This window comes from Carassius carassius, chromosome 5, assembly GCF_963082965.1.
Source record: "Carassius carassius chromosome 5, fCarCar2.1, whole genome shotgun sequence".
NCBI classification, from domain to species: Eukaryota; Metazoa; Chordata; class Actinopteri; order Cypriniformes; family Cyprinidae; genus Carassius; species Carassius carassius.
Window position 1 is genome coordinate 30246190 of NC_081759.1, and position 24016 is coordinate 30270205.

The 24016-nt window shown below is 36.2% G+C and overlaps 2 protein-coding genes across 2 annotated transcripts in view; both read right to left on the reverse strand.

Annotated features, from left to right (window-relative positions):
- Positions 1-3874: 3874 nt before the first annotated feature.
- aif1l (allograft inflammatory factor 1-like) lies at positions 3875-19112 on the reverse strand. The gene is made up of 6 exons (XM_059550559.1): positions 18926-19112; positions 18664-18725; positions 10822-10888; positions 8674-8715; positions 6973-7135; positions 3875-4792 (listed from the first exon to the last, which is right to left on the reverse strand). Exons 1-6 carry the CDS (start codon positions 18948-18950, stop codon positions 4705-4707), a joined length of 447 nt encoding a protein of 148 aa, XP_059406542.1. The 5' UTR covers positions 18951-19112; the 3' UTR covers positions 3875-4704.
- A 1225-nt stretch (positions 19113-20337) lies between these two features.
- Positions 20338-24016, reverse strand: part of lamc3 (laminin, gamma 3) — a 93205-nt gene continuing 89526 nt past the window's right edge. Inside the window, exons 25-28 of the mRNA XM_059550560.1 lie at positions 23283-23485; positions 22812-22952; positions 22410-22512; positions 20338-21177 (exon numbers count right to left, since the gene is read on the reverse strand). Coding sequence (XP_059406543.1) covers positions 20927-21177; positions 22410-22512; positions 22812-22952; positions 23283-23485 — 698 coding nt within the window. The 3' untranslated portion in view covers positions 20338-20926. The remainder of the gene's footprint in view (positions 21178-22409; positions 22513-22811; positions 22953-23282; positions 23486-24016) is intronic.

The following is a 24016-nucleotide window of genomic DNA, read 5'->3' on the forward strand; positions in this document are numbered from 1 at the left end:
TACATTATATGAACAGAGCAATGTAGGATTATATACACATAATGAACAGCAGCAACGTGAGAACAATGGTAATAAATACAGTTGGATGAGTGTGCAAAAGTATTGTTAAACAATGTATTCTTTAAAAATAACAGTAGTGCAATGATTATTTAGTCTGGTTAAAGTGTCAATGCTGAATGAGGTAGTGAGCAGACCAATGCTGTAAAAAGTGTCTGGTGCAGGTTCCAGAGTGTTTGTCGGAGCTGATGTGGGGTTGATCACTCAATCCTTTTAAAATGTTTGGAGTGTTATTTAGGCATCAAAGGAACAGCTTTAAAATGGTTTCACTCATATCTGCATGGTAAAACATCTTTTGACAATTTTGCAAATACTTCATCTTCTGTGGCTCCTTTAAAATATGGTCTTCCTCAAGGTTCTATTCTGGGCCCTATATTATTTTCATTGTACATTTGCCCACTTGGATGTCGTCGCTTGACATTTCCTGTCATATATGCTGATGACACTCAGATATGTTTTCCACTTAAAGTCAGCACTTGCTAGTCCCTGTCAAAATTCGGTTGTCTAAAAATTTTCTTCATCTTAATGAAAACAAATCTGAGTTAATAATTTCTGGTCCACCAAAATTTAAGGAGATGATTTCCAGAACTATTTATCCTTTAGAATTAACTATAAAAACAGTGTAAGTAACCATAATTGTCTCAACTCTCAGCTTTGACAATCAGATAAAGTCTGTACTAAAATGTAGTTTTACCAACCTAGAATGATCTCCAGGTTAAAACCCATTTTTTTTTTAGTTTTCAAGATTTAGATAGTTGTCCATGCATACATATGTTGTTATAACCTTGATATTGGATTATTGCAATTCTCTTTGATCTGCCAGGGACAACTATCTCGTCTGTAAATGATACAGAATGCTGCAGCCAGGCTTTTGACAGGCACCAAAAATAAGGGATCATATGACTCCAGTATTATCCTGTCTCCACTGGCTACCAGTTCAGTACTGGATTGATTTTAAAATTGTATTAATGAAGTATAGAGGTGATTGAGCATTTATGGTTGTGGCACCCAAATTGTGGAATAGTCTTCCAATTCATATTCGGCAGGCTCCATCCTTAGAAGTTTTAAGTCTCAGTTGAAAACTCATATTTTTATATTAGCTTTCGCAGAGGAAAGACCTTCGTAGAAACCTTTCATAGAGAAACAACCTCGATGTGTAATGACCTGATAAAGGGTATTTGTCATCTGTTCATTAAGTGGTTTATTCTTACTAATTATGTTAGATTTTATTGGTTTTAATCTTTGTAAATGCTTTCTTTCAAATTGTGAAGAACTTTGGGCAACACAATTGTGTTAAAATGTGTTATACAAATAAATAAATTTATGCAGAACATTTTAATTGGTCTGTCCTAGGTCTGTTTGTTATTTTATTGCAAAGGTCAGTGTTACACTGTTTGGTAAATTTCCTTTTTGTGTCAGTCCGTGTTGTCCCTCAAGCAGAATGGGGAAGAGAGATAAAAAACAGCAGATTACCACTGACAGTGGTGGAGTGGCATGTAGACCTGCTGTTTATGCAGAAGTCTAATGAGGAAGTGAACCAGATCACTGAGTGAAAAGATCCTCTTTACTATCATTATTCTGGGAAAGCCCCAATAATAGTTAGTGAAGTGGGTTACAAAATCTTACTAAAGTGGTTTTCATCCCCCCTTCCAAGCTTAAATTGTTTGAAAAATCACCTAACCTACACACACAGCATAAAACAGGGTGTCACAAACAAAACCCTATAATATCTAATTGTGTGGCCATTATCATACCCGCTGGGCTCCAGACTAACATTTGAGAGCAGTTCTATAGATGGTAGCGCCAGGAGCAGATTTGGTAGCACTGGGGGTGGTGTGATATTGCATGTTAATTTCTTGTTTATTTTTCTTTTGTTTATTGTTTGTACAGATTTGACAGTAAAGCACTAAGCTTGAGTTAAGATTCATACAAAATTTACTTTTATTAATAACAGTAACAGGTGCAAAATCTATTTTTATATATAATATATATATTCAACTCTTATTAAATTTACCATTATTCTTAACTGACCAACTTCAGTGATTATGTGCAATTTAGTAGCAAATTTAAGAAAAGTGACTTACCTTACTTCATGCGTGTAAAATTCAGACAAAATCTGATTTCTTGATGATTCGATATTCTATAATAGTGATTTTATAATTTCAAAATATAGAAAAAAAAGTAGAAATAAATGACTAATGAGCCAATAAGTGCTCCTCTGCTGCCGTCTACTGGTTATAATTGTGATTTGGTGTATTTTTTTTAATTATTATTTTACACAAGTGTTTGTTTACCACAAAGTATATTTTGGTCATCCCATTAAAAATATCATTCAAACTGGATCATCTTAGAGCTTTAAAGTGCTGGAAATAGTTGTGTGAAATGCTTATGTCATTGAAAAGTGCTTGAATTTCTCTCTCAAAAGATTGTAAAAACCCTGAAATGAACGAGGTAATGCAATCGACTATTTATAAAACAACACCATGGTTACAGTTGTTATTTGTACAGTAATATAATCAAAATATGATAACAATTTAAAATGCTTTTTCTATTTTAATTGTTTTAATTTTTTATTTCCTGTGACGCAAAGCTGAATTTTAGCAGCCATAACTCCAGTCTTCAGTGTCACATGATCCTTCAGAAATCATTCAAATACGATGACTTGCTGATCAAGAAACTTTAAAAAATTAAAAAAGAGCGTGTGTAATATATATATATATATATATATATATATAAACATTTTGATTAATGTCCTTGCTTAATAAAATTTTAAATAAATAAATCTGACTGAACCCAAACTTCCTAACACACTCACATTTTTAATGTTATGAAAGATTGTAAGAACAAATTTACTTAATAGTTTTTCACAAATTAGGACACACCAAAATTTCCCCAAACTGAGGTTGTCACATTTTGCACAATTCTTGGGGACAATTATGTTTTACACACATAGACGTAAATAAGAGAGTTCTACTAATAGTTCAGGTGTAACAGTGGGATATTTACTTCCTTTGGTGTTTGCCAAAAAAAAAAAAAAAAACATAAAGAAACGAAAGTTTACAAATGCCTCTGCTGATTAATATGCTAACAGAAAACAATTCATAATTCTAATAACTTAAAAATGCATTTATAATAAATAGCAATACAATGCAGACCTCAATTCACACTTCAATGATTTTAAAAGGAAACTAAAACCATGTCAGAGATAAAATTGAACAGAGGCACAGAAATAAAACCTAAAAAACATGACAAAAACCAATAAAAGTTGCTTTGCGGATGAAGTCTGAAATGGAAGTGAAAGCCACACCTGCTACAGCTGAGTGATGTCATTTCATCATCTTAAACTAAAAAAAAAAAAAAAAAAAAAAACTCTTGATCATTTGTGCTATACGTAGCACATCTTACTGAAAGAAAACTTAATGAGGACAGTGTAAAATAAAAAAAAGGGACAAAAGCACTACTGGAATATTCGCATCAGATGCACATGAAAGTCTGCTTGGGTTAAAACATGACAACATTTCCAAGGACTTCACCACACAACGACATTCTTGCAATGTCTCAGAATACGACTAAACAGAAAATAAATTCCAAGCACATGCGCGCACACACACACACAAAATCTGTTTCAAAGATGCTTCACTCAATCATCACTCAAAATTTCTGCTACATCAAACTGAGTGAGGCACTTGGAAAGAGGGCTATAGTGACTAAAACCAACCCCGCTGCGGATCTTTCCTAAAACATCATTTCCAATTCAAGCAGGAGAATTTATAAAAGCATATCCTAAATTTGTGATTCAAAGTATATATCTGCACAATACGTGTAGTTAACATTTAATGTGCTTACAGGATACAGTAAAATTACTTATTACAGTCATTTGGACGCATACAAACAGGTTAAAAAGAAAGTCTGAAGACCGTGGAAAGTAAAAATGGACAGAGAGAATGAGCAAAGAAAATCTGAGGAATGAATGGTCGTCCCTTTTTGCCTTCTTCACTCAAATCCCAGCATTCTCACTCCCTGCGCCTTCCTGTACAAAAATATTACAAAGGAAATCCTGCTTTTAGAAGCAGATCAAGCTAAATTACGTTTTTTTCATGGCTGAGCACTAACTGAATCTTAAAAGAGCCTCACACACACATCTATGATGTCACATTATAGGACTCTGTGTTAAGCATAAGCTAAAGAACTCTTCAAGCGACTCAAAGGACAAACACGAATGTACTGAAATGAAATTTTTTTTAAAAATCACACATGGGGAAGATGAAAAATCTTAATTCTTAAAATCTGCCTTACAAGCTAAAATTGTGTCATCCCGTACACTTTACTTGGTACACTTACAGTGTTACACACTCAACTTCCCTAGTACTTCACTTACAGGATTTGTGCTTGTAAACACGATTCAAAAACACCTTTTTAATATAAATATATACATTTGTTTACTTATAAAAAGCTACTATACGCTTTGACTTTCACAGCAAATATAGACATCTTGTTTTTTTTCTTAATTTTGTCTGTATATGAACTAAGATTTTCCATGGATCTTGGCAAAAAGATTCTAGGTAAGGCTATAGAAACCTAGCCCCTAATGTTAAATGGGTGGGATTTGTGAATGCAGAGATGTCAATCGAATCCATCTCCACTGGTCTATGGTAGGCTGGTGATGTCACGCTTGGGAGGGGGTCCACCGGGTTTACAGCTGGTCCCGTTAGCTTTGTCTTCAAACATCATAACCCTGTAAAAGAGAAGAGAGAAAATGCATTTCAACCATCAAATCTAAAACTGAGGTGGGTTAAATGCACACATTTTATAAAAAATGTTCAAAAAGAAAATTGACTATTCTTGCCACATAAAAGTAATTCGAACCATGATTTAAAGTGGAAAAACAACGGTTACATTTATTTAAACCATAAAAGCTTTGCAAGCATTTTATTATCAAGTTTAAATCTTCTCACCACTACAAGCAAATTTATTAGAATAAATTGGAATTTAGACACACAAACACACAATTATAATATTGTGATGAGAGGTCAAGATTTTATTATGCGCACACACATTAGTCCTATGTTTCAAAGGACAAGGCTTCCATGTCCAAATATAGGGGTTTAAGAACATAGGGAGTTTAAAAATATTGTGGTGTCCACTCCGTGTCCAGCATTGGCTATAAGCTATCCCAGCGTCCCACTGAGTAGATTAGTAGAGCGAGCTGGAGAGTATAAGTGCACTGCAAGAGACAAATCAAAGAGATTGGACCAGCCTGTGAAATCACAAATGCTGGATCAGACAAAATGCTGGTGTTTGAGTTAAGAGACACAAGGAAAAAAGAGGAAAGAAAAAGGGGGTGACGGTGCAGAACTGCTGACTGATCCATTCACATGTGACTTTATGTTTCAGGTAAACCCTGACAAATCTCTCTTAAGACATTCACAGTGTGTAGAATACTGACAGATGAAGATACACATCTCTGCAAACTAATAATAAATCAGTACGTGTCTGAATCAGAAGTTTGACACCACCTGTTATTAAAATCACAGCCAAGAACCACACATTCAGTGATAGTGGTTATGATCAATTCTGTTTGCTTAGGCAAAGCACCAGACACCTTTAGCACAAAACTCAAACGATACAGTTACGCAAAAAAAAATCATTTGAGTAATTGTGCAATTACTTTTCAAAATGGTCAGACAAACCAACCTCTGCCTGGTGTAAAAAAAAATGGGTAAAAGAAGTAATTTAGCAAATCTAGCAAGCACTTGTGAGAGAAAGTTCAAAACTGCAGTTTGTGCATCCACTCAAAAGTCTTGTGAAAAATGGCTTAAGATGTTTTCAATGAATCATGAAACTTGGCACAAACTAGTGTTTGTTTCAAACAACCCAATTTTTTTTTTTCAAACTACAGCCGTGTTTTTCACAAAAAAGGAAAACAAAACAGGAAGTTGAAGGTTGTGTTTATCGCTTCCACAGACTAGGGAGGTGTTTAGTGGTACCCATGCCAACTTGGACAATATCCACACTTGTGTCAACGACAGCCATAATTAGGGGGTAACTGGATCTCCAACCCCACCCAAGAAAATGTGTTATGTCATTGTATACAGAAGTGCGTTTATACAAAATTGGATCATTAAAAATCTTACATGACATCATATGATTACTTATTTTAAATGTTTAAGGCATTGCTCAGTGGAAAGCAACAATTCTTTGTGCAAACAATTTAAAAGAGAGAATATATTGTAAAAAAAAAAAAAAAAAAAAAATTATATATATATATATATATGGTTGTGGGTTCGATTCCCAGGGAATACATGTAAGGTAATAAAAAATATTAGCCTGAATGCACCGTAAGTCGCTTTGGATGAAAGCGTCTGCTAAATGCATACATTTAATTTAATTAAAAATATCAGAATTTTACTAATTTAAATGCCTGACCTAGATAATGTGATAAATAGTTTAGGCAGCATGACATGGACCAGTTCGGTTTGTTTTAACAAAAAATTCATTTGTCAAGTATAACAATATAATTGACAGCCCTAGTTTCATATTATCAGTCACTCAAGGCAGTTTATTTAATGACTGATTTAACATCGATACTGAGGTACCAGAGGCTTGTACTGTACTAAAGCTACATTTCTGGTATCGATCCAAACCCTAGTGTCTCATGATGATGATGACATCACCCATCACGGCAGATCACTCTCCCATTGTGAGATAATGGCACAGATATGCTGATCCTGCACTAGATGTGCTGATGAGATTAAACACATGCCGACCTATCTTAAAATAGCTGGACTGCGTCAAAGCACATGGCAGCAGGAAATAGCCTGACAATTCTGTAAAATGCCGTCTGCCAATATTAAAAACAAGACGGAGAGAGAACATCCATGAAGCATGTTTAAACACGCATATACACACACTTACAGTTTGAGAACAGCTGATCGCTTGCCAAGCATCATTTTCACAAAGTCCCTGTAGTTGATGGTGTCGCTGCAACCTCCTGTCACCTCCGAGATCATTTTTTTCATCTCCAGATGGGTCTTTGGCACACCCAACTTCTCCATCATTCGCTTCAAGCCCATCATGTCTAGAAACACAAACAAACTCTTACAGCTTGACAAGCAAATCTCTAATAAAGATGGGATTCTGACTAGTTGTTCACCAATGAACTAGTCAATTAATAAGATCAGAATTTAGCCTGTATATCTGGTATTAGTGTGGTATGAGGGCTACATAGTACACTGATGTCTTTGGCTGCTGGGTTGTGTTTTAAAGGGGTCATATGACGTTGCCAAAAAGAACATTATTTTGTGGATTCGGTGTAATGAAGTTTTTTTATGTGGTTTAAAGTTAAAAACACATTTTCCACATACTGTACATCATTCTTTCTCTAAAACACGTTGATTTTTACAAAGCTCATCGTTCTGAAAATCGAGGTGTATGCTGATTGGCCAGCTATCCAGTAGGGCTGGGCGATATATGAAAAATAATTATATCTTGATATAATTATCATAATTTTTTATGATATTTGATGTATCTCTCTATGTTTACATTTGAATAATAATAAAAAAAAACTGGGGGAAAGAATTACACTGGGATAAGGAATTTTTTTTTTTTTTTACAAGTTTTTAGCTAAGAACACAAGTCTGTCTACTGTCTCTGGTTTAAGGGAAGCTCTGTGGCATGAAACCATGTTCCTACTGCCACTAAAAACCCTCTCAGATGGGGTGCTATTTGCTGAAGCACATAGGTATTTCTTACAAATATAAATATATATATAAACGACACTGCTTAAAACTCATTTGAATTAGTGGCAAATTGTTTAAATATGAAAATATGACTTAAAGATTGTGAGTCAGACGCACCAGACTGTCCTTACAAAGCTGGATTGCCCCACTTTATATAAACCGACATCGGCATTGTAGGCTACTACAACAGGAAACAATCCTTGTCCTATGCAAATTGCGCTGCACACATCTGAATATTTGGGTTGAACTGGTCCGGAACAGTGTTTTAAATGCAACTTAACCACTGATTTCTAGTCGTGTCCTCTTTTGGAAGGCCAAACATAGCAGTTTTGCTTTAACAACAAAACCAAGCGTTTCCACGACATGGCGGCGGTGACAACAGTGAGAATAGAATTTACACATTCTTTCTTTGCGTGAACATTTGGGTGGCGTGATGCAGATCTTCCCACACTGTGACGTAGACATGTGGGGGCGTGTTAGAATGAGCCATTTTAGGTAGGTGGGTTGACTTCAATTTTATAAAGAAAATCTCTTTTGATTTGATACTTTAGTCTTTGCAACTTTAAAGATCTTCTTTATGCACCAAAAGCTTGAAACACTCCAAAGAGAAAGGAAAAGTTGAAATTGAATCATATGACCCCTTTAAGTGAAGCATAAATTTAAAAATAGTCTAGTAACTAGACTAAAAATGTGTCAAACCTACATTTTTTGTTAGTGTCCCCTAAGAAATAAAGATTCTGGCCTAATTATACAAGGTCTACAACCATAATGCTCACAGAAATGCATGTTTCCTATCTGTCAAGTGTGGCATCATCTATACAGTGAACATGATAAAAGAGCTCCAATGTCTCAACTACATATGGAAACACACACTTACCGATCTCTCCCTGATCATTCAGGTCAAACTCAGCATATTTATCTGTGGATTAAAAAACAAAAAAAGTGAGATTTTAATATTCCTATAAGAACAAATGAAAATTCACACATGGCAACATCTGTCAGTGGCAGCATCCCGAGGTCAGGCATGTGACAGCTACGGTTCAGAGGGAAACAACAGAGAGGACATTTGGAAAACCCAGCATTCCTTATCTGAAATGAGGCCTATTTCACAAAGGATGGCTGGTTATATCTGTTAATGATGAAAGCATGAATTTGATTTGAATCTGTGTCCTATTTGAATTTGCTAGATTATTCTACCATTTCCTCTCTGTCCCCTCAGTCTCTCTCATTCGATGTTGTTTCATTTTCACAATGAAACTTCTGTTGGAGTGGACGCATAGAGAATGTAACAGAGTCACCGTGAGAGGAGGATGATGGGAAGGAGAGGGTTACAATGGCCCCATATAAACACAAACGCAGCCTGTTCACCCCCGAGCTGAATGAGTGTGTGTGAAACAGACAAGAGCAACGTTGCTGCCTAAATGCAACTCACAAGACTGAATCATGATCTCTCTAAATCTTTTTTTGGATGGTGATCCCTCTTATCATCAACTGTATTGTTTCCCTCTTTTCATTTATGCTTTTAGGGCAGTGATTTACACACATTCTTACATTAGTGGGTCAAACACTGTGGCAAGTGCTTAGACTGTGTGTGTGAGCGTGTGCTTTCATTTCAACAACATCAAGAAATCTCAAGGGTTTGGCGCACCTCCCGTCCCTTGTGCTTTGACTTCTGTTCTTTCCTTCTTTCCATTTTCTCACTCTGTTTATAGAGTTGTCATGGTACCAAAATTTCAGTATTCGGTACCGATACCAAAGAAAATCCACGGTTCTCTGTACCAATTTCGGTACCAAAGCAAAACACAAAAATGCTAAATAAAAAAAACAACTATCACTAAAAATAAAACCAATGCCATTCTTTATTCTTATTTACAATTATGTTTATAGTAATATAACTATGAAAAACCGTAAACAAGTTTCACCCAAATTTAATTTATCTTTTAATTAATGAATTTTAAACACGTTTTATTTTTTGGTAAATAAAGGGGATTTGCTATTAAAACTAAAACATGGAAGAAATATTGTGCGATTTATTTCTAATAAAGTTTTAGAAATGTTTTCAACAGTAGTAGCAGTATCACATACGTTCTACTAAATAATAGTAATATTTCTAGCACAATGCCTTTATGTAAAAATGAACTTATTTTGACTGGTTACCGTGAATACCTTTAAACTGACACCGGTTTTACTCAAATGAAATGGTAAAATGCTTGTGAAGTGACCCAGAACAGTTCTGGTGATGTTGTTTATGTATTTATGTCCTCATTGAGACGGCAGATGCTGAAATTACTGCAAGCGTCACATGCTTCAGTCTCTGTAGTAAACAAACCTGCACGTCTCTGCCAATCATTTATTCACACAGAGACGCGCAGAACATGCAGGATTCATATTTCAACCAACTTTTGCGGCTTAACATTTACAGATACTGGTCCATATGGAGATCTGATTTGATTAATTTATGCTAACTTTGACAAATTCCGTGACTGTCCATATTAAAATGTAGGTTTCATTTTCATGACTGGATTTTGAGATTTTTTTTTACTTAGAACGACACTAACCAATTTTGCACAATAACACCAAGTATGCATGTTAAGTCAATACTGACTTCATAGGTCCTCTTTTGAGAAGCGTTAACATTAGAAAGAAAGGGAGGATGACTTCAGGATTCAGATGACTGAAGTTTTTCATGGGGACTTTCAAAGAGAAAAGCAAAACCACACTTTAGCTTGGACCAAAAGGCTCAGAGGACAGTTCGTTTACATTCCAGTTGTCCTTTCCTACACACACACACACACAAACCGTTATTTCTCTCTTCCACAAGCAGCACGTCCAAAACCCTTAGCGCTAAAACAACAACAAGGGGGCAAGACCAGCACATTCCTGCAAGACCATATGAAGAAAGCAAGTCCATCACATGCACAAACACCCACACAAGCTTTCGTAGCATTCATGCCACAAACACACAAACATGTGTGCATATAAATGCTGGACTATGTCGGGTTTAAAATATTCCAACTATCCTTACTTTTTAAAGAATCCAACTTCTCTGGTAAATCCTCTTCATCCCTGTACTTCTGATCTTCCATAAACTCCTGCAAACAAGAGAGAGAAACCGAGAGTTAGCATGATCTCAAACTGGAATAGGCAGGGCGAATGATTATCCCCTCTGTTTGGTTGTGCATGGCAGAAGCCCAGAGAGGGCTAGCAAGCACGTGTCAAGTACCTAGAGTGAGAAATCTCTGCAGTGTAGTTTTATTCTCTAGAACAGTTTTAATGCCAAGGACACCTAAATATCCCCTTCCTTGAAAAACACAGACAGCTAGGCTATATATTTTGTGTACAAAACCCGTCAATTTTGCACTTTTTAAAGTTGGTAACAGGAAATTTGTCACACTGACCGACAGAAATATTCTTGGTTTATTAGTGACTTGTGTGTGAACTTCTTCAGGGCTTTAAAAAAAAGAAAAAAAAAATGCATGATGTCCTGGGGCTATTGTGTTTTCCAGTCGGGCTACCAAAATGTATCACCGCCATGCCCAATTTTAAAAACAAGGGTTCCCGCAAGTCCTTAAAAAGTCTTCAATTTAGTTCTATCAAATTTAAGGCCATAAAAAGTCTTAAATATCTTAAATGGTATAAGAAATGTCAACATTACAATTTCAAGAGGTCATTGGGTACATTTGGGAACGGAGAGATGAGAATTGCGGGGTAATGAATATGGATTAATGTGATGATTAAACTTCAATTTCAGTGAATAAATAGGAGCTGCTCGTTTTCAAGTCAAAACGCAGCGTGGGTGTTTTTATTCGAACGCATCTCTGAAGGGAAGCACCTGTATTCAGAAAGTTTTGATGGCATTTTAATTTAATCTTCCCTGTAATGTCTAATAACTAATGCTGTCAAACGATTAATGGAATCCAAAATAAAAGCTTTTGTTTACATAATGCGTGTGCACCATTTACATTTATAACATGTTTATAATGTATATATAAATACTAAAGATGCACCGATCGATTGGAATCGGCCGATTTTCCTCATAATCAGCCCAGATCGGTGACTGAACGATCAGTCTTCGTTCTTTCCAATTTTGAGCCGATCCATTTTGCTAACAGTGGCACAGGCAAAAAACGTCACGTCAGCCGCGCATTCGCGCTCACTTTTAACAGACGACCCCTTCTCTCTCTCTCACACACACACACACACACACACACACACACACACACACACACACACACACACACACACACACACACACACACGTGTCTCATTCGCTTCGGTTAAATTGTGTTTGTATTGCGCATTATTTTAGTCATAACCACAGGTTTTGGGTTTACACCAAAGGCACACGCACCACCACTGATCCTAAATATATTAGTTGAGCGCACAAGCCGTGCTCAGTCTCAAACAGCGTGTGAGCCACAATACCAAAATGAGTGTCTAACTGCCCTAAAGCGTTTCAAATACATATGAAATTATGTAAAAATGCCCGTCTTGTCAGTTTTGGAACGTTAAATAGTTGAGAAAGAGAATGTGTGTTGTTTAACTGTATATTTGGTTCGTGGTTAAACTCTTAAAGGGATCTGCTGCTGTCATTTACATTTGATCACTTTCATTTCTATAGTATTTCTTACCTGAATAAAAACTTACTTAACCTGAAAACTTAGTTTCATAGCTCTCTTTTTTTCTATTGCATTTATGTGCTGTTGTTTGCAATTTTTTTTATTTGTTCTTATTTAATACTGTTTTTATATGAAAATAACTGTGTTGAAGAAAAGTTAATTTTTGTTTGTATAGCGGTCAATTATAGCACTTATGAGAAACACACACACACACACACACACGATGGTATATGTGGTTTATGGGGACTCTCCATAGGTGTAATGGTTTTTATTCTGTACAAACTGTATTTTCTATTGCCCTACCCCAACCCTACACCTAAACTTACCCCTCACAGGAAAATTTGTTTATTTTTGAATTTTCAAAAAAACTTGAATTACGAGGACACTGAAAATGTCCTCATAAATCACCTCTTCGTTGCAATACCTATGTCATAACCATGTCATTATACAAATTTGTTTCCTCAAACTACATAAATATGCTCATGTACACACACATATTACATAAACAAAAACTTATTTTGGATGCAATTAATCATGATTATTCGTTTGACAGCACTACTAATAACCTTGTGTTTAGGAGCACAGCACTGCTTTGTGTTCAACCGTTATCTGGAAAATGCTTCTGTCTTTCTAAAAGCATCACCTACTGGCAGGGAATGAATCTGCATTTTCAATAAGCCTTTCTGTGGTTTATGTTCAGACCAAAGCAAAAATCTACCAATATTTTTACGCAACAAACACGTAGAGACTGTGACTTCTAAAAAGATATGCATTTATAATGGTTCAGAAATATGCAGAAATATGATATGATATAATTAAAATAAATTCGGCCAACCAAAATCTGAAGAGTGTCTGAAATACCAGAAATTTTGCAAGCCCTATTCATACATCGCTGCATTATTGACAATAGCCAACAGCCCTTTTTCGACCAAGAAATTCTGCTAATGTGACTGCACCTTTAGTGTTAGTTCGAGGATAAGCATGCTTCTAAAATGCAGGCCACAGGCTAGTGAAGTGTAGTGTGCTAGCTAGTGTTTTATCAGTGCATAATAAAAAGACAAACACGGGTCGGAAAATTCTAACATCTTTGTTAATAGTCTTTGACAAGAATCTGCATGAGGCCCATAAATCAAAGATACACATGTGTGATATGGGACTTCACCATCAGTGAAGTATTAGTGTGTGTGTGTGTGTATCAGGGTGATCACGCAGTATGTGTTTGTGAGTGGGTTTTAATTATGGCTGGTGGGAGATGCTGCGGACTAAGTGAAGGAATGTGATGTAAAAGCGAACAGCATGTGTGTGTGAGAAGCATCAAGCAACCTTGAACAGTCTGACTCAGGTATGACTCATCATTATGACGTCTTTTCTCTGCTCTTTCTCTCTAATCCACACATATTGAGAGAGGGAGTAAAAATAAGATAGATTAACAAAGTGTGGTCAAGTCGTGATACAGTTTTAGAATTAGTGGATAAAAACTACACTGTGAGGATCAGACCTCTTGAGTCATGCTGAGAGATGAAGAGCACGAGTACCACCTTCTACCTCAGCCAAGTCACGACTACACATCAAAATTCCTTCACATCAGAAATCACAGTGTTTTATTAACTGGCCTACAGTATCTAACCATCCCCAGTGACAGCCCTTATCAGATTATTAAGCATCAACACATCTAACTAACGAACACATGCAAGAACATGTACATATCATATTACATTAGGGCTGAAACGATTCCTCAAGTAACTCGATTACAAAAAATGATCGAGGCAAATTCCTCTGCCTCGAAGCCTCTTTAAATTTATTTTAAATCTCAGGTCAGGTTCTTTCGCAATCATTTTTTCAATGTGACACAACGCGTTTACGTAACCCACAAAGCGTAAGGAGACACAAGCACTGCGTCCGAAATTGCATACTGCAAGGAGTCAGCAGTGTTTTGATTTGAGGGCGCGGGCAAACGTAAAGAGAACGTCGTGGCCTGTGTCCATTGCAAGATAGAGCTGGCATACCACAACTAGGACCCTTTGATTTCCGCGATGCAGAAAACGCAGAGGGAATCGCGGAATCCAGTCATAAAAACGGAATTTACAGTTTAACGTGGAATGGCAAGGAATTTGCCAAATTTTTTATGAATTAATTAAAAATAGGTCATTGCACTTACATCAAATCACGATATGGACTAATATCTGTAAATATTAAGCTGGGACAGTCTATTTAAATATGAATCATGCATGTTCTGCATGTCTGTGTTAATGAATGGAGCAGAAGCGTGACTTTACACACACTGAAGTGCGCGTGACGCTCGCGGTGATTTCACCGTCTACTGTCTCCCTAAATAAGGACGTGAACACATGAACAACATCTCCAGAACTGCTCTGACAGCCACTTCATGAGCATTTGACCGTTTGATTTGAGTAAAACTAGCGTCACATCACATACACAGAACTGTAAAGGTACGCCAACCCTTCAAAATAAAAGTTCGGTTTAACAATGAACATAGCCTACTACTAAAAAAAAAAAAAAACATTATTTTTGTTTTAAAGTTTAATCACACAACATTTCATCCATGTTTTATTTTTAATAGTAAATCCCCCTTGTTTACCAAAAAGTTAAGTTTGCTTTAATTAAAAGATAAATTAAATTAATGTTTTATGCGTTTAATGTTTAATGTGCATCTCAGAAAATGTTTTATTTAAAACCCCAACTGAATGGCACTTAAATGCACTTAATTCATCTGTCAACTTTATTGTCATTGTTCACAGTACAAGTACAGACAGAGAAACAATGGGTAATAATTAAATGTTTATTTTTGGTGTATGCATTGCATTCTAGGGCTGCACGATATTGGGAAAAAAATGACATTGCGATATTTTATTTTTCTGCAATATATATTGCGATATGAAATCTAATATAATTTTTTTTTTACAAACAAAAATTGGGTGATCACGCTTACATTCTTATTTTAATTTGATTTAAACATCGGCACCATCGTGTCAATTGATTAATATGCGCGAGGGAGAGAGAGCAAGACAGCGCTCATGTTGTTTGAAGACGGTGAGTGTGCGGCAGGGGCTCGCTCGCTCGCTCTCTCGGTCTCTCTCTCTCTCGCGTGCGCTCTCTCTCTCTCTCTCTCTCTCTCTAGCACTCTCTCTCTCTCTCTGCCCTGTTAAACTGACAGGACTTAAACACATGCAAATGATAAACTTTCACTCTATGATGGTTAAGCTGTGCAATTAATCCGCGAATCACATTCGTCAAGGGTCGGGGAGCAGCTGGCCCATACAGTTAATGAATAACGGATCAACTTAACAGCAGACATCGCACATCCTGCGATGTGACTATCGTGGATTCGTACATCGCGATATCGATGCTTAAACGACACATCGTGCAGCCCTATTGCATTCTATGCATCTAAAAAATAAAAATATTTTATTTCTAAAAAAGGAAACTTAGTTGTTCATTTTAAGAGACCCAGGAGTCTTATTTTCTCTTGCATAATTAATATTGCACTTTAATTAAGCAAAAACACTTTTTATCCGATTACTCGATTAATCGATGGATTTTTTTGGTAGAATACTCGATTACTAAAATATTCGATAGCTACAGCCCTAGTCAGAATAACAGACTGGCCTAGCCCTACATTACAAAGTCTTTCTTGTTCTGTCCTATCTATGATATGTTGCTGCCTTTTTTAGGGATGCACGATAATGATTTTTCATGGCTGATTCAGATACCAATTTTTTACAAGCAAACTGGCCGATTCAGATACCGATTTTTTAAAAGCAAACTGGCCGATTCAAATACCGATTTTTTTTAAGCAAACTGGCCGATTCCGATATCCATTATTTTAAATCTTTAAGCAACAAACAAGAAAGAAGGAAAGTGTTCATAAACCAGATGTTTATTTGGTATTTAATAAGCCAAGCTGGCTTTTGTCCATTGAAAATAATAACCATAACCATCTGAAATTAACGGCAGTATCTATACAGTAAGTAGCCTACAATTAATACAAACATAGATGGTACAGACATCAGCATTTAGCTTTTTAGAATTAGAATTAGAATTGGGTTGAAACTACATAGAACTGGCCTTAAAATAAAAGATTAACCGTAACCATGTGAAATTAAAAGGCAACAACTGCATAGTTCTACAATCCAAACACCACAATCAACACAAATTCAATAAGATGTTTCTTAATCAGCATTTTAGTTTTTACATTTGGTTAAAAAAAGAAAAGAAAAAAAAAGGTCTTTACCTGTGTGACCAAATAAAAATATGCTATATAAATACATTAATCCAAAATGTAAAATCAAATATTGTTGGTGAGAATAAAACAAAGATGCAAAGTGTTTCATTCATCCAATATAAAAAAATTAGGGTAATGATTCACATCTATATTTTTTTACTTGAGCCAATGAAAAATAAATAACTATTGTCTCAAGTTAAAAAATATAGATGTGAATCATTACCCTAAAATGTTTTAATTGAATGAATGAAACACTTTTTTTCAGTGTGCTACAGCAGGTCAATGTAATTTTAAGGTAAAATAAAAATAATAATCTTATACAGAACTGAAGTTTACTTCTGGCTTTTCAAACGTGTATGCAAGTTCTACTTTACAAAAGAAAAACAAAAAAAAAAAATGTCCGGTTCCGATTTATGGCCGGTCAACCGGTGCATCCCTAGCCTTTATTACTGTGCTATACATTTAAAAGAAACATTTTACTTAACATTTAACTTGTTTTTACATTAATGCATTTTACAATACAAAGAGCAATTTGTACATTTTTCCAGATTTTAGTCTTATTAAAAATTATTGTGCACCCTTGATTTTTCTAGAATCTAGAGTCTCTTTTGCTGCTGAATTATCCACTAACCAAGTTTATAATAGTATTTTTGTCATAGATTATATTTTTTCATTTGTTATTATTCATTAAAATGATTTTTTTATGTAGCAGATTGTGTTTAAAACATAAAAGAGTGATGATCAGGTCAACACAGAAGTATATAAATTCTACATTGATAAAAAAACAAAACAAAAAACGAGCTGGTATCTGATTTGATCGTTATCGGCAGATACTCAGAATTTTCGGTATCGGATCGGTTCTGAAATTTTTTTATCGTTGCATCCCTAGACCCCATTCCTGAGATTCACCTGTACACTATGTGCAGGTAAGCACTGCAGATTTCACTACTAGCAGTAGGCCAGTACATGACCTGATTTTCTCCTTCGTGTTCATGTGACCAGGCCAAGCCATCGCTCCCACCAGCCTCAGTCCACATTAAAGAGAGAGAGAGGGAGAGGGAGACAGAAAGAGAGAGAGAGACGCTGAGACTGCAGCTCAAATGCCACTGCTGCCCACTCCTCAATCTCCCTCCCACATAATGGGTCCATTCATGCTGGATCACAGACACCTGTTTCCCGTCTGAGGGCACAGAGACAGCCGGGTGCGGGGGAACACACTGCCTCTTATCACATCAAAGAGGGCTGATCTTAAATATTAGCTTCAAAATAACACAAGTCAAGAAAAAAAGCCTCTTGGGATTTTCATAAAAGGTCTGGGTTTGTTTGAAACGCACAAGACGAGGTCACCTTCTTCACTTAAATGGCAAGTGTGGCATTTTTTTTTTTTTTTTATATTTTAAGATTAATATGCTTATTGTTATAGTACTACACACACAGTTGTATGTTGATTCCACTAAAACTATTGTTTGAGGATCTTGGTCCCTCACGTCACACTAACCCTGGCTCAGCCAATTGTGTGATTTTTGGGCGGGACTAACTGTTTTTCCGACCAATGGATGACGGGGAGAGTGTTTGGGGGAATCCTTGAGCGTTTAACGCAGCTGTGAATGACTCATAAGCGGGTAGAGCTGGGCTGTGTCTCAAGACCTAGACATCGATCTATTGAGATCGCGATTTTTATCAGTATTATAGTTTGCTGCAGCATTAAAATAAGAAAATCCTGTAGATTTCAATAGATTTTGAGACGCAGCCCTGCTCTGGATTGTGAAATGATCTGCAGCTTAATGTGGTCGAGTTAAATAAATTAGGTCATGCTGCTATAAAATCGAGTTTAACAATTCTACTGCTGTCCAAAATAATATTAACAGCTAAGAGACCACAGGGAAGAGTAAAGTAAATTAAAAGCGGGAACAACATCAGGGTAAATGGAGGCGGCTCAAGGCCAATGAAATAATCTCGCCTCCCCACTCAGACAATAATAATCCATCAGCAATATCTTATTTACCTTATTGATTTCCTCCAGTTTCTCCCTCTGCTGTGCTTTGAGTAACCCGAAGGCTTTTCCGCCTGAAAAAAATGAGACATAGTAACCGTTACACACCCGTCTGGATGTTTTACCCAGGCTGTCTGCTGCACTTGCAGGCATGCGATAAGGAGAGTCGGCCGCTAACGGCACACGCGCACGCACAGAACAAAAACAGATTCCGCGCGGATAACCGTAAATACAGCATCAGTTCACAAAAACAGACCGGCGACAAACGATATACCTTGTAAATCCAGGTTGGAAGGCATGCTGCGACGGTCAAGCGATGGTAATGAAGGAAGAGAGTGGAGAAACAATGGTTTAGGTGACTGCTCGCGACGGTTATGCGGGAAGGAGCCAGGGAATCTCACGCTGCTTAAGAGGCGCAGGTCAGGTCTCCCTGTGATGCAGTCGCTGCTCGCCAGGAATGCAGCTATAAATGTATATAGCCACCATGCGGCGAAGAGAGGTAATGCAGGCCGACGTGACCGAACAGGGAAGAAGAAACTGCCAGCCAATGTTCTTTTATTATGTATAAAGCTATTTGTAATTTAATTAGTCAGATATAGGCTACGCCTACATAACGGCTTCAGCGTCCCAAACGTGCTCAACTCCAGTCCACAATGTAGGGACTATTTAGTCGGTTTTGCACATACCATATTGCATGCACAACTATTTTTTACGTAGTCTTTAATCTTATCTTTCTCATAGTTTAATTTTTTACTTTAGAAACATTTCATTTCCTGTAATTACTGTTGCACGCCTCATTGAGTTATTTTTGTAGCTACATTTCATAACTACTGTATTTCACAATTGTGATTTTTTTTGTTTTTATCGTTCTATCTTATATCTATCTTATCGTTCATCATCTAAACATTTAATTTTTAACCATCAGCTTAGGCTATTTTTGATTTTATCTCTGCTTTGGATCTACAAGTCATAAGCATTTAATTTCCTGCGGTTTCTGTTGCATGATTTATTGTGCAGTTGATAAATAAAGTTTGACTTGATGTGTGTGGGTTTCATTAGAGACAAGTTTTAATATTGTTGCTTTTAATGATTTGCCTTTGATACTACAGCATTTAGTTTTAACAGCAGTTCTTAGCAGGTTTAAGTAGCCTATTATATTTTGCGTTAATTTATATCTATATACTGAGCCAATGAACGATCAACATTAAACGTATAGCTTTGTAACTAGTACTGTTAGTGATTACCGACTATAAATATGACAGTATTTGTCTGTTTTTGACAAATGGTTCCCTTTGTATTGAAATAAAAGATAAGCAAAGTGTCTGTTGTCTTGGGTTCAATGGGGTTAAGAACATGAAAATTATACTAGGCTCAGTCAATTGTTTAGAGAACAGACCAAAAGCTCAGTTTTCACAGGAAGCAGCTACAAGCCATAATACATTCAAACAGAAGACGAGCATACAATGGGCCATGCAGACATTCATGTTGATAATATGTCCCAAATAATGGGACACTTCAGCTATTCACAGCCAGTTCCTTTTGTGACTATAATTTATGAACAGATGGATAATAAGCACAAAAATACATATTTAATATGCCATGTTAGATATTAAATAAGTAATAAGTTGCAAGTAAACAGGCTCACAAGTAAACACACACTGATGCTAATAATGCATGATCACACTCTTGAGAACAGCATGACACGATGTGTTTATTTGGTCTTGATTCACTCACTTTAAAATCAAATTTTCATGTTTCGAAATCACGTGCAAGACGTGCAACAACTAAATGAATTTGAGTAGATGGCTCCCTCAAGTGGCCAAAAGAGACCAAATCTTGTCAGGTACTACCATTAGTTAAGGTTAATGGATGAGAAAATTGCATATTACTACATTGCAAGTACACTGCATGCGAATTTCATAATGTCAGTTTTCAATACAGTACATCAACATTTCAGCATAATGTCAATGTGATCATCTTTGGAAGAACAATAAAGATCAAACTGACATTTTGCTTGAAAACGGATGATTTAAATTCAAAGTGCTACAGTGTATAAATGCCATCCCTTGCATTTTGACTTTTTACCAGTAGAGTAAATAAGTAAAGCCACTCTGTATTCACAACAAATGAATGTTTATAAAGAATTTACATTTTAATGTAATGTTGTTCTTCAGCTTCGCTTGAATCAGATTTTCTGAGGCGACTAACTCCTTTGAGATACCTCAATGTCTCTCTAAAAGACTAGATAACTGATCGACTTCTTCCTGCCCCCAGCTTAGTGCCCTTTTTGTGGGCATGATTTAGGCAGGTTCTGGGCGATGTCTGTCAGACTGTCTCTTTCTTCTCGTATCTCCTGCAGGCTCTGTTCAAGATTTTGCAGCTGTTTCTCTTGATCGTTTGCTGCACTGCGGAGCCTCTGAATCTTTCCGGTGAGAGATGGACTCTCCACAGCACCCTGGAGAACACGAAGACGGGCTGCAGTCTCATTCAGGATGCGATCATAGTTCTCCAGCACCACATTAGCATCTGCTCACATCAATGGGAGAAGAGAGTGAGTTCAAGCTTTTAAAAAACACACAAAAAATGACCAAAAAAAGAAAACAAAACAAAAAAGTCATTGTCCTAGGTATAGGGTTGCAGGGAAAATAAAATAAATAGTGCTGTCAATCGATTAAAAAAGAAAAGAAAAAAAAATGTATTGCAGTTTTTTCACCCCAGAAATTAAACGTGATTAATCCCACCTAATATTAAAGTTTTTAAATCTGTTTTTATATTGCAATATTTTTACATTCAATCTTCAAATGTAGAAATACCATGAAGACAATATATTTTTAATATTTGTGTAATGCCATCTCTTTTATGACAGAAGGCCAGTATGATACCAATACTACAGATGTCTCTAGGAAATAGGTTTTTGCATAATATTTAACCACTGAGTAAATGTAATGTTGACTATACTAACATAACAGTATAACTGAGAGCTATTAATTTTATTAGCTCTTTTTATTGGACTTTAAAAAAGAACAACTTCTAATTTAAGTGAACTTAAAATCTTCACACTAACCCTAATGCCATATTTACCAGAGCCCTTCAGCAAGCAGGAAATATACAGAAACTGAATAAAGTTGTCAAACCCAAAATTCAAAATTAAATATAGATTAATTTTAAGGCTACAAAAGTTATTGATTTCCTTTTTTTTTCATAGCAGCTGGTTTATTAGGTTATTTGGCTGCTATTACTTTAAGAACTGCCACTGCTGAACGTGACACAGATCTGACATGCATGTTGATAGTTTCATTCACAATTTAATATTTGATATGATACAGGCAACAATGCAAGCCGCCGTATTTTTATGTGTAATTAAAGAGCACGCACTACGAGAATAGTAAACGGCTGACGGGATAAGAAAATTAGTTTTTAGTGACATATGGCATGACATCACGGTTATTCTACTTAACCTCCTCGTCTACTGTACTGTTTCCACTCTCATTTGACTAGATTCAAACTGGGGTGTGTGTCTGAAATGTCTCCTGTTAAAAGTGGTTATAAAGACGTTCTGAGTCTAAATAAACGCAATTCTAAAAAGGAAAAAGAGACAGAAGCAGCAGTTGTGAGTGGGGTGGCCAACCCTAGTTCCATCCCTGCATTAACTGTGCTAAATATTTTTAACACCGTTAAACTGGAAAAATCAATCACCTGCGTTAATGTGCTAATTCTAACATCACTAAAAATAAAATAAAATAAAATATTGAATTTACCCAATTTTTTAAGGAGCAGAGTTAGTGTGTTTGTAAAGGACTCCAGCTGGCTCTTGGCTGTCTCCATGCTGTCTATCACACTCCTTGAAGAAAGCTGGATGTCCTGAGGAGAAATGGCACATCAGCATCATGGCTATGCAAAAACAAATTACTTGGTCAACTAATCTGGTGTGCGTTTCCCAAAAGCATATGGTTGCAAGTTCCGTCGTTACCAATAGTTCAGTGGAACTTTGATCTAGTCTTTCTCTGGAACATTTACTGCAGTGTCTCAAACCCAATAAACAGAACGGCAGTACTGAATGTCCTGCAGAAGTCTGTGTTCTAATAATAATGACATTGAGCTCCTATCCAACTGGACAAACATTGGCAATTCCACTATTAAGTTAATGCCAAATTCTTTACCTCTGCCTCCATGGTTTTCTGTTTCTGTGATGCTTGGCTTTCCAGCTCAGTCAGCTGCTCCAGGGTGGTGTCCACAGATGAACGTAACTGTCCAGATGCATGCTTTGTCCGTTTCCCCTGTGTGAGGGATACTTTGGCATCCTGTCATGAATAACAGCAAAACAGGGCTTTCAGTTCCCATCGGTTCTTGCTTCAGTCCAGGCTCCTCAAGGCAATGCAGTGTTTATACACTTAGGATCTGATTTTATTTGACTAAATTGCCTTTCAAAGGTCTGTACACAACATTTATAAATCACAATTTGTTTAACAGAATAAATTATAGCATAAAAAAAAAACTTTTCTGACAAATACAGTGACTTTGAAAAAAGTATTTCTTATTTGCATAATTCAGACAAATAACTTTAGCTGAGAAGGACTGATGAATATAACCACTTTGTTTTTTGAATACTTGTGTGCTTCAGTGTAGCATACTTTAGCCACTGCATCTGCAGACTCCTGGGCACGTTTAGCTGTGCTGCTCACAGCCGTAGCGTTCTCCACTGCAGGCTTGATCATTCTCTCTGTCTGCTTGACTCTTTTTTTCACATCCACCAGGGTCTTTTCTTTCAGTAACTTCTCTCTCCTTAGATATCCTTTGCTATATGTGGGCAGTTGAGGCCAGTCCTGCTCCATGTCTACAGCAGAGAACATTTTTACAATGCACATTATCACAACATTGCCACATTTCCATTCCATTATATACTACCATTTTAAAAGTTCAGTAAGTTTTCAAAGCCTCTTATGCACAACAAAATGCCATTTATTTGATCAAAATACAGCAAAATCAGTAACTGTGAAATACTATTACAATTTAAATTAAGTGTTTTCTATTTTAATACATTTTAAAAGCTGAATTTTCAGCCAGTCTTCATTGTCAAATGATTCTTCAGAAATCTTTCTAATATTTGCTGCTTATGAAGCATTTATTAGTATTATGATAGTGAAAGCAGTTAATATTTTTGTGTAAACTATATTTTTTCAGGATTCTCTGATGAATAGAATATCTATAATAAAAAATTATTGACCCTGAAAATTAGTTTTTGCTGTATTTCTAACAGTCCTCAGCTGTACCATATTACTCTCTTTCAATTTTTGAAAGAGACAGTTTCTAACATTATACAGCTTAGAACATTCAAGTTGTAATTAGGACACATTTACTTCTATGT

Bases quoted from the DNA above. Each gene is read 5' to 3' on its own strand.
- aif1l (XM_059550559.1), bottom strand. From the start codon at position 18,950: ATGCCTTCCAACCTGGATTTACAAG. The intron at 8,716-10,821 runs GTAAGGATAGTT...TTTAATCCACAG, and splicing joins GAAGTTGGATTCTTTAAAAA to ATAAATATGCTGAGTTTGAC. The intron at 4,793-6,972 runs GTAAGTGTGTGT...TCTCTTTTACAG, and splicing joins CGATCAGCTGTTCTCAAACT to GGTTATGATGTTTGAAGACA.